The sequence below is a fragment of the Trichogramma pretiosum genome, unplaced genomic scaffold, assembly GCF_000599845.2.
Source record: "Trichogramma pretiosum strain Unisexual culture from Peru unplaced genomic scaffold, Tpre_2.0 scaffold2, whole genome shotgun sequence".
NCBI classification, from domain to species: Eukaryota; Metazoa; Arthropoda; class Insecta; order Hymenoptera; family Trichogrammatidae; genus Trichogramma; species Trichogramma pretiosum.
This window is the reverse complement of record NW_019641687.1, coordinates 4,260,247-4,276,788: the sequence shown is the minus strand read 5'-3', so window position 1 is coordinate 4,276,788 and position 16,542 is coordinate 4,260,247. Positions and strand designations below refer to the sequence as shown.

Genomic DNA, 16,542 nt, shown 5'->3' with positions numbered 1-16,542 from the left:
GACTTTTACACATGAGAATTTATAGAGTATTGGATGGAAAGCTATGTGAGCTTGTCCCATACGTGCAGTTCCGCGAAAAAATTCCTTCAAATCTAGTTAAAATGCAATCAAATAAAAATTTGATTTGCTTCTAGTTTTTTTAACAAGAGTAGCTTGGTCGAAAACTTTTTCAAAATAAACAATCTCGACAAAGTTGGAAATCTTTTGTTATAACATCGAAATTTTATCAGTAACTTTTGGGAAATATATATTTTGGAATATTTACTGTATTCATAAATTCCGTCAATTCTTAAAATAATATGAAAAAAAAAGAAGCAAAAACAAAGTTTTTAAACTATTCATTTCCATTGCTATTGTAAACCTGGAAATGGTAAATAATTGCAAAGTCATATACATCACGTACTTGATTTATAAATTTTATCAGATCTGCGTGTTGTTTTCACTATCAAAGGAGAAGTACAAAAGTTGAACCTTTTTTTGTAAATTTTTGCTTCAATACCGTAAAGAGTAAATCAGACAAAGAAATGCACGATCTATAACGATCAGTTCAAAATGTTTCAAAACGCAAACGAGTGTTTTTTCGTGGAACTGCAACTGTATCCACACATACCCAAGAGCTACAGCTGCCGAATCGATTGCGCGACGAGAAAATTTATCGTAACTTCTGTGTCTGACTGTTTCTGCATTTCTATGTACAGGGACGCGCGCGCAGAGACACATGCAGGCGCGTTTTGTCTGTACAATGGATTTCCTCGTACTCGTTGTATACATTATTTTCTCGGATTTTTATTATTCAGCGAGAGGGAAAGGAAACTTTTCGGTTCCACGAATCGTCGCATCGATTTTTTCCCATAAATATGTAAGAATATTGCAAATAGGACATACTTTACAGTTGAGTTTGCAGCTTTCCCATTACCGCGAAGTATGCACATGTCCGACTCTCGGGCGAGATTTCTACTTGCGATTTTTCAACGCGCCGCTCTCTCATAAAATAACATCTCGGACACGCGCGGTTGGGTCAAGTTAGTCCACGCGCCGATGCATCCGTCAAAGCCACGCGAGTCACAGTTCCCGCAAATGAATTACCGGCTAGAGACGGGCGCACGTGGCTCGAAAAAGAAAAAAAAGGAAAACGAAGTAAGCTTCATCCCGCATCGAGCTCTGACTTTTGTGCTCGATTCAACTACCTGCGGCACAAATACACGTACGTATAATAAAAAGCATGTCAAAAAGTCATAGCGCAATATCCAATTGCAATTTCCTACACCTCCAGTGTCGCGTGGATGAAAGCAAAAATAGAAAAAAAAAGTGGCTGAGAGAGGGAGAAAGAAAGAAAAGAAATTCTTTTACGTAGCGCCTGGTGCTTAGTGGTCACATCATACCTTTTCGGAAAATCGATTCTCGTCCACACGTATGTGCAGTAGTAGCAGCAGCAGCAGAGGAGGCGGCAGCGGCGGCGGCGATGGCAGTTGCCATACAGGCACCCATAGACGTATATAACTTTCTTCCTCTTTTGAAGTAAATAACAGCACTAGATTCTAGGATAGTGGAGTCGCATTGAATGTGCAGAATACACGTCTGGGTGTGTGTTTGTGTGGGAGGAAGGTCGTCTGTCAGTCAAACTTCGCGCAAGGGGGAAAGGGCTTCGTTTGAGGAAACTACTTCTTTTATGCCAATCAACTACTTGGTGACAGTCAGAAGGAGCTCCTTTGAGGCTTTCTCAGCTCCGCGCGTTCAAAACCGCGATATCTGATTGACAAACAGCGGCAGCAGGAGCAGAAGCAGCTGTCTGTACAGCCAATGAATTTTCCTCGACTCTATATCGCACGTTATACACACGATCCTTCATTAACGTGTATCCACCTGAATGTGGGCAAGTAATATTCCCTCTGTGTGTCTTTCCCTCTTTCTCTCTCTCCAACTCTCCCTCCGACGATGATTAGAACTCGTAATCCAATACAGCAGCTTTACACAGTGCGCGCGCGACTATCGAGTACATTGAATAGCGGCAGCAGCCAAGCCAATTACAGATATATAAGAGCGGCCAAGGCATCAGCAAGTCGGAATCGCCGCGCGTGTACATAAGCGCGAACAATACCGGCCCCTGCAGTGTACACGAGCGTACAGTCCAAGAGTAAAGAGAGGTAGAGGGAGAGGAGCGAGAGAGAGAGAGAGAGAGTAATATAGCCACTTATGTCGTAATACTGCTCGTGTTCTAGATGCCTCTGTTATTGCGCACCATTCGATCTTGGAAAATTGATCATTTTTGTTGTCATTGACGCTTTATTGCTCGTTGCAGCAACAGAAGCTTCCGTTCCGATGCACTACGATCATAATAATAAAGCTCGCCTTAATGGCCAGCTGCCATGATATCTATTATCAGGGCAGGCAGCTGGAGCAATCGACCGTAAATACACCTAACAATGTTATCGAGGGAGAGAGAAGAAAAATTTATTCATCTATCTGTCGCTCGGGAGGAAATTCTGTTTTTCCAGCGCAAGCCAAACACGCCTATAGAGCTCGAGCTAAGGAAACTTAAAGCCCTTGCATGCAAGCACGGATAGTAAACAGCAGCAGCGGCGGCGGCGGCGGCAGAGGCGGCAGTGGTATAGCGGCACATGTGGCTTCGTCAAACACGGAGGCAAATTGAAGCCAAACATCGTGCGACTTGCGAGGCAACTGCGCAAACACTTAGATACATTAATAAGCACAACAACGTCGTCGACGTCGTCGTCGTCGTCATAAGCGCGTGCCGGGGAAAAGCGCAAAAATATATACAGCACCAACACACACCCATACTACACACATAAATACGCACTAGCGTTAAAGATGATGTCGAGTAGACGACATAATTCCGCGACTGTCGACACGGAAAATTGTCCTACTCCTCTGTGCGCGCAAGTGCACTAATGACTCTAGCAGCTGAGAAGAGAGAGCGCGCGCGCGCGCACAGAGCTAGAGAGACTGCAGTGCTGCTGATGCTGCAACGCGTTGGGTGGTTTTCTCGGCTCCTCGTAAGTGTAGTTGGCAAAACACGTGGCTTATTATCCGCGACGCGTGTAGCAACTTCAGAGTAAGAGAAGTCGAGTTGACGGAAAAGATGGCGCGATTAAATGCAGCCAGAGAGTAAATCTTGTAATTAGTAGACAAAGCGCGCGTTCGGTCAGACATGCGTCGTTGCATGCGCGGCGCCCTCCCGTGTGTAACTTTTTTCGCCGACTGAGAGAACTTAAATTTTCTGCCCCCTCCCCCTTCTCCTCCTCCGATGGACGCTGGAAAAAAATCTGCTTAATTAACAGAACTGTTCGGCGAAAAGGAGTGAGGGAGATTTACTCGATCAAATAACAGTGAGAGAAAGCACAGCACCCAGCGGCGGCGGCAGCAGCAGCAGCAGGTTTAATACACTGAATTCTCATTAAGCATGAGTCGAACTTTCGGGATTCGCGAGAACATTATTAAAACGCGCAGCATATATATCTATATAACGTATACAGACTTGCGCGCCCGCGCGAGCACACGGAAGCACACGAACTTATCGAAATGTTATAACGATAATGGCAATTCGCTAGCTCGCAGTAGCTTACGTCAAAATGGATACGTCCTTAATTGCTTTCCCAGGCTAGAATACGATATTGCACACTGCACTTTTTCGCGAAAAATATGTTTACGCGCGAGCGATAGCTCACGGCTCTTTCGCCAATTAAGCTCCTCTAGCCGCCCTCTCATTTCCCCTCCTTTCCCGCTCTACCGGGGGAATTGGGGGCCTCGCGACGAATTTTTTTTCCTTTCCCCCCGAATTGATTTGACATAGTTATCGATTATTCCCATAGACGCGCAGCGCAGCCTCGAATAAATCGTGCGGATGAGAAACAATAACATGATTAATAATACGCAGTGTTTCGAATGATATTTATTCGATATCAGGAACGATTCGCGGACGATAATATTATCGTTTGAGCGCGAAACTGTATCAGCGCGCGTGCAGACGAGCAGAGCGAATTCGTATTAGTGGAAAATTTCTGTGCTTACTGTCAGTGCCACACGCAATAAAGTTACACAATCACGTCGCTTCTCGGCCCTTTACATCTGCGAAATTATGTAACACGAGAAAAATTCGTAACTAAAGAAAAAACAACAACTAGAAGCAGAGCACTTGAAAAGTTGAAGCGCGACAGAGGGAGAGAGACAGAGAGAGAGAAAGAAAACAAGACAAACTGCGCGTGTTTCTTTGGCTCGTATGAAAGGCAAGAAGTTGTGCAGTACAGTGCGACGCACACAAAAGAAAGCTTGGTATGTATTGAGCGCTCGGAGAGCAGTCGAATAAATGCCCTGAACTGTCAATAAAAAAAAGAAGAAAGAGGGAGGGAGAGGGAGAGAGAGAGATAGAAGAAAAAAAGAAGCGCTAAAGGATGCGGTTAAAGAGGTTCGTACACCGACGTAGAACAGGAAAGAGAGCAGAACAGAGAGAATGAGAGAGAGAGAGAGAGAGAGAGAGAGAGAGAGAGAGAGAGCTATAGCAGCAGCGCGTGGTGAGAAAAGTGCTCAACACGTGTTCGCTCGTTCTCCCTTATCGCTCGCGTTTGTGCTTCATTTCGAAGCTTTTGCACGACGCGGCGACTGATTTATCTATAGCTTTTCGATAATTCTCTTTTTATTTTCTCGCTGCGTGCGCTCTATTACAGCAAGTGGAAGAGAGGGAGAAAAGAGGCTTGATCTATCGCCGTTACGCATCGCGCTCAATTTTCGCGCTCTTATTTTTTCATCTTTGTTTTCTGCCTCGGCCCCGACGCGCCTCTTGTCACGCCGAAAACATTGTAATTCGCGATTTTAAAATCATTCGACGCTATATATAATTTATACCCTCGCGATCGGGAGGTATTAAATTTTCTTCTCTCGTCGGACGTAAATCATTATTATCAAACTGCATTTTGAGCTTAAATTTTGCACGCAAAAATATAATCCCCTCATGCGCGCAGCACCGACGCATATCGGGCGACAGGCTCTCGTTTCCCTGCCGCCCGTAAAAATGCATCCAGCTGTATTATATACGCGGCAGCGGCAGCGGGGGAGTAGTGCGTCAGAGCCAAACGCGAATACGTTATTAACCGCGTGTGCCGGGTGATGTACTTTTTCAGCCTCTCAAGCCTGGAGTATCGACCGTTTCATCCGTCTTGTGTAAATCGCGTTTTTTTCCCCCTAGCCGAACTGCTCCTCCCTCTCCTTTTCTTGGCAGGGTAGTGTCTACTCTCTATCTTGTCAAATCAGCAACGATGTATGCAGCACACCACCAAAGTACTACGCTGTATAGGTATATGTGAGCCAGCCGCGCACACGATGCATAGACTCGGGGCGGAAAAGAGGACAGATTTTGCGTGAATAACTGCCGCCCTCGATTTGTCGATACATCTTATATCCTCCGCGCGTACACGAGCTCGCGTACATGTAGCTATTGGAAAATTTTTCATGTGTACAAGCAGTAGCAGCGGCGTATCACGAGAATTTTTTATCACTCCGAGATCGTCGTCGTCTTCGTCGTCGTCGCCGTCGTCGGAGTTGGAGGATGGAAGAAGAAAGCTGTATAATGTATATTGGTACTTATGGCTGCATCGGGGCAGCTATACAGTATTGCATGTTTCTCTTCCTTTCTTTTTTCATCCACTCCATCTTATGCGCGTGTGTACGAGATATACGTAACGTCAGTTTTATCATCTTGTTCGCAGGCTGATGAGAAATTCCAACTTAGTTTTTTTTTTCGATTTTAATGAACGGTTCAAGAGACACAAAGAAGACGAATCATGCGATATTGTACATGCTAAAAATGAGAAAAGCATATTATCTAGCCGTACATAAATCGAGGCCAATAGCAACGCGTATAAATATTCCCCGTTTCCCGATTGAGAGGTAATAAAACGTAGCTTTATCATCGCGATGTACAAGCCGCGTGACAAGCGAAGCGATATCTCAAAAGAGTGTATTTGTGCGCGCACATGAATATATACGTATGCATATACTAATTAAGCATTCGATGTTTCTCTCGGCTACTTTTTAATTTTTCATGAAAAATACGCGAGAAATACACAGCTCACTTATTTCACCCCCCGGCCGGCGCTACGCGAGTTTAATCGTGTATCGAACTAGTAGTCTGTTGTTGTTGCTTTTTTTTCAACGTTGATTGTAATTTTTTTCTGATAACAATCGGCAGGAAGTATATGCACTGCACGCTCTATTTCAGGCGCACGCAAACCATAAAATATCGCATAACTTTTGCAAAAGTCGAATGCGTTTGCGTACGTGCTTTGAACAAACGTTGATTCGAGTCGTCGTTAAATTAACGATTATCGCGTTTGGCCGGCCGATGGCTTCGATGGTCGTTAAAACAGTCGCACATACGCATGTATTGCAGATTCGCATTTTGAAATATAATAACAATAATGATGGATTTACGCCGCTGTTGTGTCTACCCATATCTGTCCCTTTCCTTTATAACAAAATATCTTGTGTCTCTTCCTGCCTCGCACGCCTACTGCCGTATATGATACTAATTTCAATCGAACCATGAAAATATCCTCCCCATCGTATGCGTATGCGTTCGTATTCTCTCTCTCTCTCTCTCTCTCTCTCTCTCTCTCTCTCTCTCTCTCCTCTCCCTCTTTCTCTCCCCGATGAAAAGAGCTTTTATATATGATGTTGTTGTAGAGTGAGATAACATACGTGCCTATGTACATAGATATTTGTGCCGGACACGTTTGCTCTTCGTTATCGACTTGCAGCTGTCTCTCTCGCTCTCTCTCTCTCTCGAATGCGCTCGTAGTAGCAATTGACTCTCCCTGTGAGCGTGACCGATTTGTGTATGTGTGGGTTATGTGCTGGATAGGGTATCTCGGGGAGATTTCAAGAGGGAAGGGTTTACATGGCCGAAGCCGTAGGATACGTCGGCCCCTCGTACGGATTGATTTATCAAAATTGTTACTGCTCTGGTGTAGACAATTTTTTATGTGTTACTGTGTGCCTACGTGTGTTCCGCAATTGTAAAGACTAAATAAAGAGAAAAGAGATTTTGCAAATAGAGAACGTGAAAGGGAGTAAAAAAAATGTTTTTTTAAATAACGCGATGCTACCGTTGATTACTTGAGCTCGTGAGCGCGCGTGTGTGCGTATCGAATTTTTTGGCCGCATTTTAAATATTGATACTCCTTTTTACAGTGCAATTGGTCCGCAGACTTCTACTTTCATTGGGATTTAAATTTTTCTCTTTTCTTTTAATTGATGATTCGTATGTATAAAACAAAATTCGCTTGCCCTCAATTGCAGGTTCGAATTTAATTATATTTTCTTCATTATTTTGCGCGACTCGTGAGTACTATAATTGGAGCGTAGAAAATTAACAAAGTGCAATACTTTTCGCTTGGATAACAAGTTTAATTGCACCGATTCTTGTGCTAATCGCTGGTCCCGTTATCAAGATATTCTATCAGGCACTTTGACATTGAACGAGAACGAGACTTTAACTGCAAACATTATCGCTTGAACTCTCTCGGTGACGCTGTTTGCTCTTCTCCAGATTTCAGATCTTCGTTTTAAAAAGTTGCCTACATGGTCTAGTTGAGTCGTCGGATCGATATTAAATATTTTTGTCTGCAAAATATTTGTTTGCTCTTTTGCAAAAGTTTTCAACGCAGCAAGATATAATACACTTTGTATATTTTGTCACGAACGAATGCATCTTTCTGCAATCTTTATTCAAAACTGCGTGTGTATACAAAATATAACTTTTTTTTATATAAAAAAAGTAAATTTTCTATTCGTTCGCTATAGAGCAGAGATTACTGGGATGTATCGATCTTGTGCAGCCAGTACAAAATGAAAAAAAGAGGCAGCAGCAGCTGCAAAAAAAAACGAGCAAGAGAGTGTAAAACGACGAATTCAAACGATAGTATCCCAAAGGGAAGAGTGAGAAAGGAAGAGAGAGAGAGAGAGAAAGAGAGGGAAAAAAGACGAGTACTTTCTGGTGCGTCGGTGCACGGCTCGTTGATTTACAAAGGAATTCGTTTAAAAGGAAATAATATCCTTCTAGCACACACTAGGCGAGTACCTTCTTGGCACCTTCTTGGCAGTCGGACGATGCCATGCCTATACCTAGCAAAGGCAGATGTTCAACAATCTTTTATTAAATCTGTATAGATCCCGCGCTCGGTGAGATAAAAAACGTCAAGTGCGAAAGAAGTCGGCCGATGTGACCTTTTGTTCGAAATAATTAACCCTTTTTTCCGTGGCGGCAGGCTAAGATTGAATCGTCGGTAAAAGTACGTAGGCAAGATTTCTTTGGGAACAACGGAGGGAAATGAATGTTTATCTAAGCAAAGTACGGTGATATGTGGATGTATTCATGCGAGCTAGAGGGCGAGAGAAAGAGAGAGGGGTAGAGGCAGAGTGAGCGAGTTGCAATTGTTGTTATGTAAATTTCACGCTTTTAGATGTTGAATGTACTATTAGGCGAACTACATACATACGTATCCAGCGCGAGCGAGTTATGCAGCATATATATTTTCAAGTTTAACTTTGTGCAATGACGTTTACGCGCCCAGCCAACGGCAGCGGCAAAAGCAGCAGCGGCAGCAGCAGCAGCAGCCTTGTCGAATTTGTAAACTAAGCTTTTGCGCGCTGCAGAATTTAAACTACATATTCCTCGGTGCTAAAGTTTCGTCGAGCTCGAGCAGGGCCCGCGCGTGCGAGAGAGAGAGAGAGAGTGAGTGAGAGACAGAGAGAAAGAGAGAAAAGTTTAAATATGTGTTGTGTCGCGAGCTCGCGCATTAGCATCTTATTATTTCATAAATTAGTCGAGTGAAATAACATTCTATGCGGGTACGGACACACGAAGCTGCTATGCTGCGCAGCGAGCGGTTTTTGTTATTATTTACTCGCGCTTTCGGGTTAAGGGAAAAATTGCACAGAGACAACTTGAAATCCAATCAAAGTATCAGAGGGTAGAGAAAAAAGCTAGTAGCATCGGAAGCGCAAAGTGAAAGTTTTCTTTCTCTCTCTCTCTCTCTCTTGGCGTATGTTTTCTTTGCTCTCCGACTGCTGAAAGAAAATCCTGCGCTGCAGTGCCGACAAGCACTTTAATGGTAAAGCGATCTCGCCCTTCTCTCTCTCACTCGTTCTCTCTTCTTCCCTTTCACTCACTCTCGACGATTATTTATTCATCGTTGCTTTTTTCTCTCTCTCTCTACGTCTTCCTAGCCGAGTCCCGACGGGGCATATAGCACGCGAGAGCAAAAGCGTATGCGAAGACTTTCTCTCAACTTTCGGGCTCGGCTATAGTCCGATCTGATCGGAGTTTGAAACATGCATCTCTGTGTGTGCGAGTGAGTGAGTGTGTGTTTGTACGTGGGTGAGTGTTCCATCAGCGCTGGCAAGAGACTTCCTCAAGGGATGCGCCCTGAGATTTCTTTCACCTCTTGGCGGCTATATTTGCCGAGAGAAAAGCGACGAGCTGCAAGCAGTAACGCATTAATAATAATCGATTTTCCTTTTGCACACATACGTGCCTGCGCGTGCGTGTGTGCAGTTGCAGCCCTGCTTTTGAATGCTTTTAGCAAACTGATCTTTCGCCCTCCCTCTTTCTTTCTTTTTTATTCTTCTCCTTCATTTTAATCAACATTGTAGCGCCTCGCTAGTACAATTATTTACCTAAAGTTTAATATAGTAGATTATGTAGAATGTCAATTCGTTGAGTAAATTCAATCCGAAAGCAGACAAATGCCGCTTTGCCCGCGCACAAAGCTCCTCTCTAGCGAGTGCGCACAGAGAGAGAGAGAGAGAGAGGGAACTGCTACTGGCCTCTCGCAATTCGCCCTTGTCATACGAACAAATATTTGTGAACGATGATCGAGTCCTGATTACACATGATATGAATCAACGGCGATGATGTTAATATAATACCGGGGACTCGTGTGCGACTCTGTGTTTATGTCAAGTTTGTTTGTAACTACTATCTATAATAAGTGTAAATACATTTTTCTAAAGTTGATTCGGCAAAGTGCAAATAAATAATTTATATTATCTAATGCAAGTGTCTGCAGTGATAAAATTTTCATCCAGACATGAAAACATCAAATTTTCAATAGCCGCGCAAACTCATTTAGCATGAAAAATAATGAGCGAAAGAAAAAGAAGCGGAGGTAAGGTAACTGATTGACCTGGAAATATCAGTTGGCTATTACCAAAGTTCAAAAGTTGCAGTTACTTATTACGCGCAAGCAGCAGCGTCGAAGGGAAGCGGGGGTGCTAGGAAGGAACGGAGGCAAGCGGCAAGATTTCAACGGCGACTAATTTTACACGAATAGTACGACCGATAATTCAAGTTGATGGAGTGAATTATTCAAGGGATGAGAGGCCTGCGCGCCAGCAGGAGCGCAGGAGGACTATAATGGATCGATCGTTAAAACTCGTGCTTTTATCACTGTCTTATATCGCGCTTCACTTGTCTCTCGTTTTCTCCATAAGAAACCGTTTCATCCGATCTCGACCCTCCCCCCACTCCTCCGCTCGTGTTTTATTATAACGATTTAGAGAGGATGTCATATTACTATTGGGAAATGAGATTCTTTTTTTCAGAAAGGAAGAGATAATTGAGAGGATAAGATTTACTTCCTCGCTCTCCATCGACCATCTGCAGTTGGCGATGGAAGAAATTCATTTCGTAGCGTCGTTGATTAGAATGACTCAATGTCAAAGGGGGCCGGCCGGACCTTTAACGCTTATTGTCGCGCGCTCGAAGCTTTCCGCCGAGTCGACGCTTTTTCTCCATTAATCTCGAGCGCGGGTTCTCAAAAAATTTGAAGCTTGCGTACGCCACGCGTATCTGCACAATCAATCGGGCGTATACTGCAGTACGTATAGATCACGCAAGAGTATATCCGCGCTCGAAGAAATAAATAGTTTTCGAGCCAATAAAAATCGAAGAGAGAAAAAGAACGAGAGAGAAAGAGAGACAACCCGATACAGCATACACACAGTTAAAGTATATGTAGCGTATTGTGGTATCGTATGGCTCTAATAAATCCTGAACAAAAGGGTCCGTGACGTTTAATGGCGCGCGCCACCTGCAGGCCGGAGAAATCGCGAAACAAGACGATACTGCATTGTGCAAAAGAGGAAGCAGAGGGAGGAGAGAAAGCGAATGAGAGATCGAAGGGACACACGATTAACCAAAAAGCTCCACCGGTCAATTTTAAATCTGCTCGTCGTAAATTAGCTTTTTTCCCTCCCTATAGCTTTCTTTCTGTCTCGTTCTCTCGTGTTTTATTTGCTTCTCGCTCGGGGATCGATTCGAACGCGCGCGACAATTTTCTCATCAGAATTTAGCATCGTGCACTTGCCTCTATAGCTTACAAGCGGACAAAGATCGATCTGTATTATTCAGCCGGAGAATCACAAAGTACTTTCTTTTTATGCCTAAAACGTGATATATTATGCGGAGAGACTTATGGAGGGTTGTTCGCTCGTTTAAGACTCGGTCCACTTTCAATGATTCTGGGCCTAGAATATCTTAATTTAGAGCTAATCGGCTCATAAGTCGCTTGCTGTCCCTGTTAGTAATCTCTAGCAGCTGTAAGTACAACCTCGTGTACGTACACGCTTCTCTGTTGTACACACAGAAATACTAGCAGCAGCAGCTCAGAGAGGAAAGCTCGAAGAGTAACGAAGTATATATATTTGCTGTATGAGGGAGCAGCCTAGGTGTGTATACACACGTGTTGTGTGCTTAGATAACAGGAACATGCTATAATACACACACATGCATATATTCAACGAGCCTCCTCCCTCCTCTTAAATCCTCTGCCCATCGTACCAGCCATGGTCGGATGGTCAGTCTTCGATCGCACATGATAACTTTACATAGGGGCTTTTGACCTTTCATTCTGCCCCTCGGAAGATACGTTTCTTATATGGCTTACATCGCGAATATATGTAGCATAATATGTAAACTCGATATTGAAAATGTTCCGCTTGGTCGAGATGTTAATCAATGCGTGACAATAGTAATACGTAATCTATCCAATGCGATATCGATGAAATGAGTATCGATTTACGATGCAGTGCTTTGAAAACAAAGAGAAAAACTTCACTCGACGTATTAATAAAGAGCTTTTGATAGTGAGCATCGAAGCAATAAAACAGACTTTGTCTCGATACTGATAAAGATAAGAGGCAATTGATTTATTTCCGTATCGACGTTTTATAGAAAAATAATAATATACTCGAGCATGTACGTGTTCAGATGAAACAAATGATAGTGATTGAATAAATAGTTGCTGGTAAACTTTAACATTAGTTTTTTTTCATTGACAGAATCTAATGGGTCGTAGTCACGGCAACGCATCGTGGCCTGATCCATCTACGACGTCCCAGCCAATCGACGCACAAAAAATTTCCTAGATGCACGATACGAGCGAGGATCGCTTTAATCCCCATCAGCAGCAGCATCACTTGCGAGCTCAAGTGGCTAATAATAGCAACAAGAGTAACGGAGCGGCCGCTCATCAAGCGAACGGCGCTCATCATCATCATCATCATCAACATCATCCTCCCTCGAAAGGATCGACGAGGATGGCATGCGAAAAAGCATCGCGAAAATTACGCGCTACCCTGCTCAAAGCGGCGAGGATCGGGGTAACGACCAACGAGCTCGCCAGATTACCATCGGCCAAGAAAATCGTCTCACAGAGGGATCACGATTGGAAACTGGCGGTGCTGCTGCTGCTGATGTTCGGCGGCGGCGTCATCGTCGCGCTCGTCTGCACGACCAGCCGTGGCTGCTCCAAAATTGAAGACATTGTGAGTACACCGAGACTATTTTACAACTTTCTAATTCTCTTTTCTTTTTTGCTCGCTGCAATTATATGCAGCTTTGAATTTCGAGCTTTAATCGCGCACTCGTGCGTGCCTGAAATAATAGTTAGCTTTTATCCTTTGTCAAGAGAGAGAGAGACAAAGATATCAACGTCCTTCTCTCTCCCCCTATATGTATGCACGCGCATATGCTTTGGCAGTTCTTCCTATTCCCGCACTTACGTTTATATACGTATATACGTGCACCGCGCGTATACGTATGTATAAGTGAACAATTACGAGGGGTTCGTACGCTGGCTTGGCCGATCCATCCGAGAGATTAGAAAGCTCGTTCGAATAAGGGCTTGCGGTTGCCGCCACCGCCGTTGCTGCTGCCCCGACCCCGTGTGCATACCTCGTACGTATAGAGAGCTGTAGAGCTGCATGTGCTGTATTTAAGACTTGCCGGATGCAGGTACACACTTGTGTAATATTCCCTGCGCTTGACACACTCGCACATACGTACGCGGCGCGCTCGTACGTGTGGATTTTCCGAAAAGCCAAAATGCTGCCAACAGATAGTTCGAGCTTATCAACGTGTACACAATAGTTTACAGCGTTTATTATTGTTATTATTGTAAATCTGCGCGAGACTGGCTTTATCGGAGAGCGAATTTAGCACATCTTAAGGCAATAAAAACAGATTAGTGATAATTGTTAATACATTCTTCTTCACTCGGGGCTCGTTTTGCTGCTGATCGCATTAAAAGATTCCGGTTGCACGGTCAGACGAAACGATTTTAAATAATCACGCGCGGTTTATACCGAACAGGGTCACGTAAATAATAACCGAGTCGGAAAGGCATGAAGACTCGAGTAAGTTGTTAATGTTTCAGGCGAAAAAAAGATCTCTAGTTTTTAGTTAACTTTTAAAAAGAAATTATCGATTGAAAGTTTGACACTGCAAGCTTTCATCTTATAAGGTAACTTTCGAGCCCTTACGTAAACGCATCTGACGTCTAATAATGGTGGAAATCCAAGTTTTTTATTCGGTTCAAAAATTTTTAACAAAATAAATAGAGCTCGAGTAAAGTTAAAAGCGCGATTGTTTAACTCCATAAATCATCCTGTGGCTGAAAACCTGACAATTTATTTTATAATTGAATTTTTTGGAACAAGTTTTTATTTTAAAATTCATATAACTAAGTTACAATTATAAAAAGAGAAATATTTTAATACATTTTTTGAATTTGAATGCATTTACTGACACGAGTAAACTGAAAAACTTTAGCTTCGTTATTTAATTGTATGTGAATCTTTTATAATTTACACGCAAACTTTGCCACTGATTAACGCTCGAAATTATTATTTGATGTCTTTTAATTAAAATTGTACAAATAGTGTAACTATCTCTTTTTTAATGGCGCACAGTCGTTACCGATGAAAGTAAATTTTTAATCGTCGAAACACTGATAAAGCTCGCATAATCCGCCACAAAAGCTTCTTACTGCTCAGCGTCTATTATCTTATTTTTATGGTATAAATTATAGAGAACCTTCGTCTCGGTGTACTTTTAAAAATAATCCGAAACTTAGATGATAATTAAAAGCAGTCATAATGTGTATCGCTGCGCCAAGTACAGCTGCAGCGATGTGATATAATAATATAAATTAAAGCGTCTTTTGGAAGCTCTTTGCGCGCAATAATTGCGTGAGTCGAGACTCGAGCTGTGTGCCACTGCTGTGGCTGGCGGCGCGCGAAAAAGCTCACTAGCACTACCAACGCGCTCGGCAGCAGCTCATTAAGCAAATGGAACGGAGCGCGATAAACACGCAGAAGGGAGAAAAAGATGGATAGGCCAATTTTCAAATGTTCGGAGTTGTACATTTTCTCTCCCTTCGAGTCGTAGTAGCGGTGGCGGTGGCGGCAGCGTAGCAGTAGCAGTAGCAGTAGTAGCTGGCGTTGAGTGCTTGATTGACTGTGGCAGGCAAGTAGTGGCAGCAAGTGAATTCCAATGATGTAAAAGAGAGCGAAGAGGAAAAAAAAAATTATTTTCCGCGGTCGAGCTTCGTGCGACGAGCAGCTATTTTTATAGCCGCCCCGTTTTATAAATTCGCTCGATATCTCTATGCGCTCTCGATATGTACAACGTATATTTGTATTTCATCGAGCCCGCATAAATTGTCATTTAAAAAATATATTGCATCCCCCGCAAGCTGCCATGCCATCTAATAAAAGCTCTATATATACGTATTATACACGTGTGCGCGCGCGAGGCGTATCAAAGAATTTTCGCTACGGTGGAAAGAGCTTCCGTATTGGAGTTGCGTTTCAATGCGATCGTGTAACGATCGTTTTTGCCGAAGCACAAAGACACGAGACACTGTTGGCATCGTCCTCTCTCGCTCCAGCTCTCCCTCCCTCTCGCTCGGTACAACGCACAGTATTAGGAACAGCAACAACAGGAGCTCTCCACAGTATGTGTGCGCGTGTGCATAATTTGACACAAGCGAGAGAGAGAGAGAGAGAGAAAGCTAGCCTCTGCCCTTCTCCCGTCTCGATGTCACGTATCAGTCCGGCCTGACGCTCTCTCTCACACGCGCTGCCGTTATAATTAATTACCACCTCAATTTGCTGGCGACTCACATTTTCGGCTTTATAGGCCTCTAGCACTGGTACACAATATCACTCACTCTCTCTCTCTCTCTCTCTTTCTCTCTCTCCCTCGCTCGTTGCGTTTGGCACAGTCCAATAATCATCATTATCGCTGGCCAGCTTCGCTGCGTCTATATAACGCGTATCGTTTGTCAATATTGTAAAACAAAAAATTCACAAACACGCACATCGCCCAAGAGAGTGGAGCTGCAGGCTAGCAATCGTTAAAATCAGAAAAATCCGATACACATGTGTGCACGGGTGAGCAGCCAACATGACCGGCTGATAATAATACGCTCGAAGCTTAATAAGCGACTTTCATCCATAACACGTACGTGTTACAAATCTCCTGAGTCGTTGCTGTTGCAGTTGCTGCTGCTGCTGCTGTTACAGTTGTTGTGCGTTCGTATGTATGAATATATTCCTCCGACCCCTTCCGAATGTTACAAATAAAATACGAGTCTGGCCATTAGCAGAGCTGAGTATTGGCCAAAGGGAGAGGGAGAGCGGCACAACTTTTCATCGCTAATGGATGGAAAAATTAAGGGTCAAAATGCGCATCTGCGCGCACACGCACACATACACACACACCTATTTCGTATGTATGCATATTGCGCTTTGCCATATAACTGTGTACGAATGTGCGCTTTGCTGCGATGATCATTAGGAAAGTTTGTGTATACATAAATATCTACGTACCTGCTATATACGCGCGTATATAGCTAACGCGAATTCGCATGTACAAGCGCAGACACGAATTTCCAGCCTCGTTTAGAATAAAATATCAAACTCGGCGTGAACGCCAGGGATTAGTTGTTATTTATTGTATGCGGGACGAATGGAACGATCATACGGATAGTCGAGTTCTCTAGTTCGGCAACACATTCATTGTTTCGGCAGCTTAATTAGATAATTATTGATGCACTTGATGCGCGCACAAACATCGATATTGACGAATAAAGAAAATTATTCACGTATATATACTGCAGACATGTTCAACAAAATTACAGAATTACTGGAGTGGCGCGCGATACAGCGGCATACGATATATAT

The 16,542-nt window shown here is 43.4% G+C and overlaps 1 protein-coding gene across 2 annotated transcripts in view; it reads left to right on the top strand.

The window, feature by feature from the left end:
• The window catches only part of LOC106658808, a 28,854-nt gene that overhangs the window by 1,728 nt on the left and 10,584 nt on the right, over positions 1 to 16,542 (top strand). Inside the window, exons 1-2 of one of the 2 annotated variants that reach the window (XM_014380930.2) lie at positions 3,947 to 4,290; positions 12,355 to 12,840. In XM_014380930.2, coding sequence (XP_014236416.1) covers positions 12,442 to 12,840 — 399 coding nt within the window. In that variant the 5' untranslated portion in view covers positions 3,947 to 4,290; positions 12,355 to 12,441. Of the gene's footprint in view, positions 1 to 3,946; positions 4,291 to 12,354; positions 12,841 to 16,542 lie in introns of those variants that run through there. The other variant, XM_014380929.2, reaches the window with a different exon arrangement.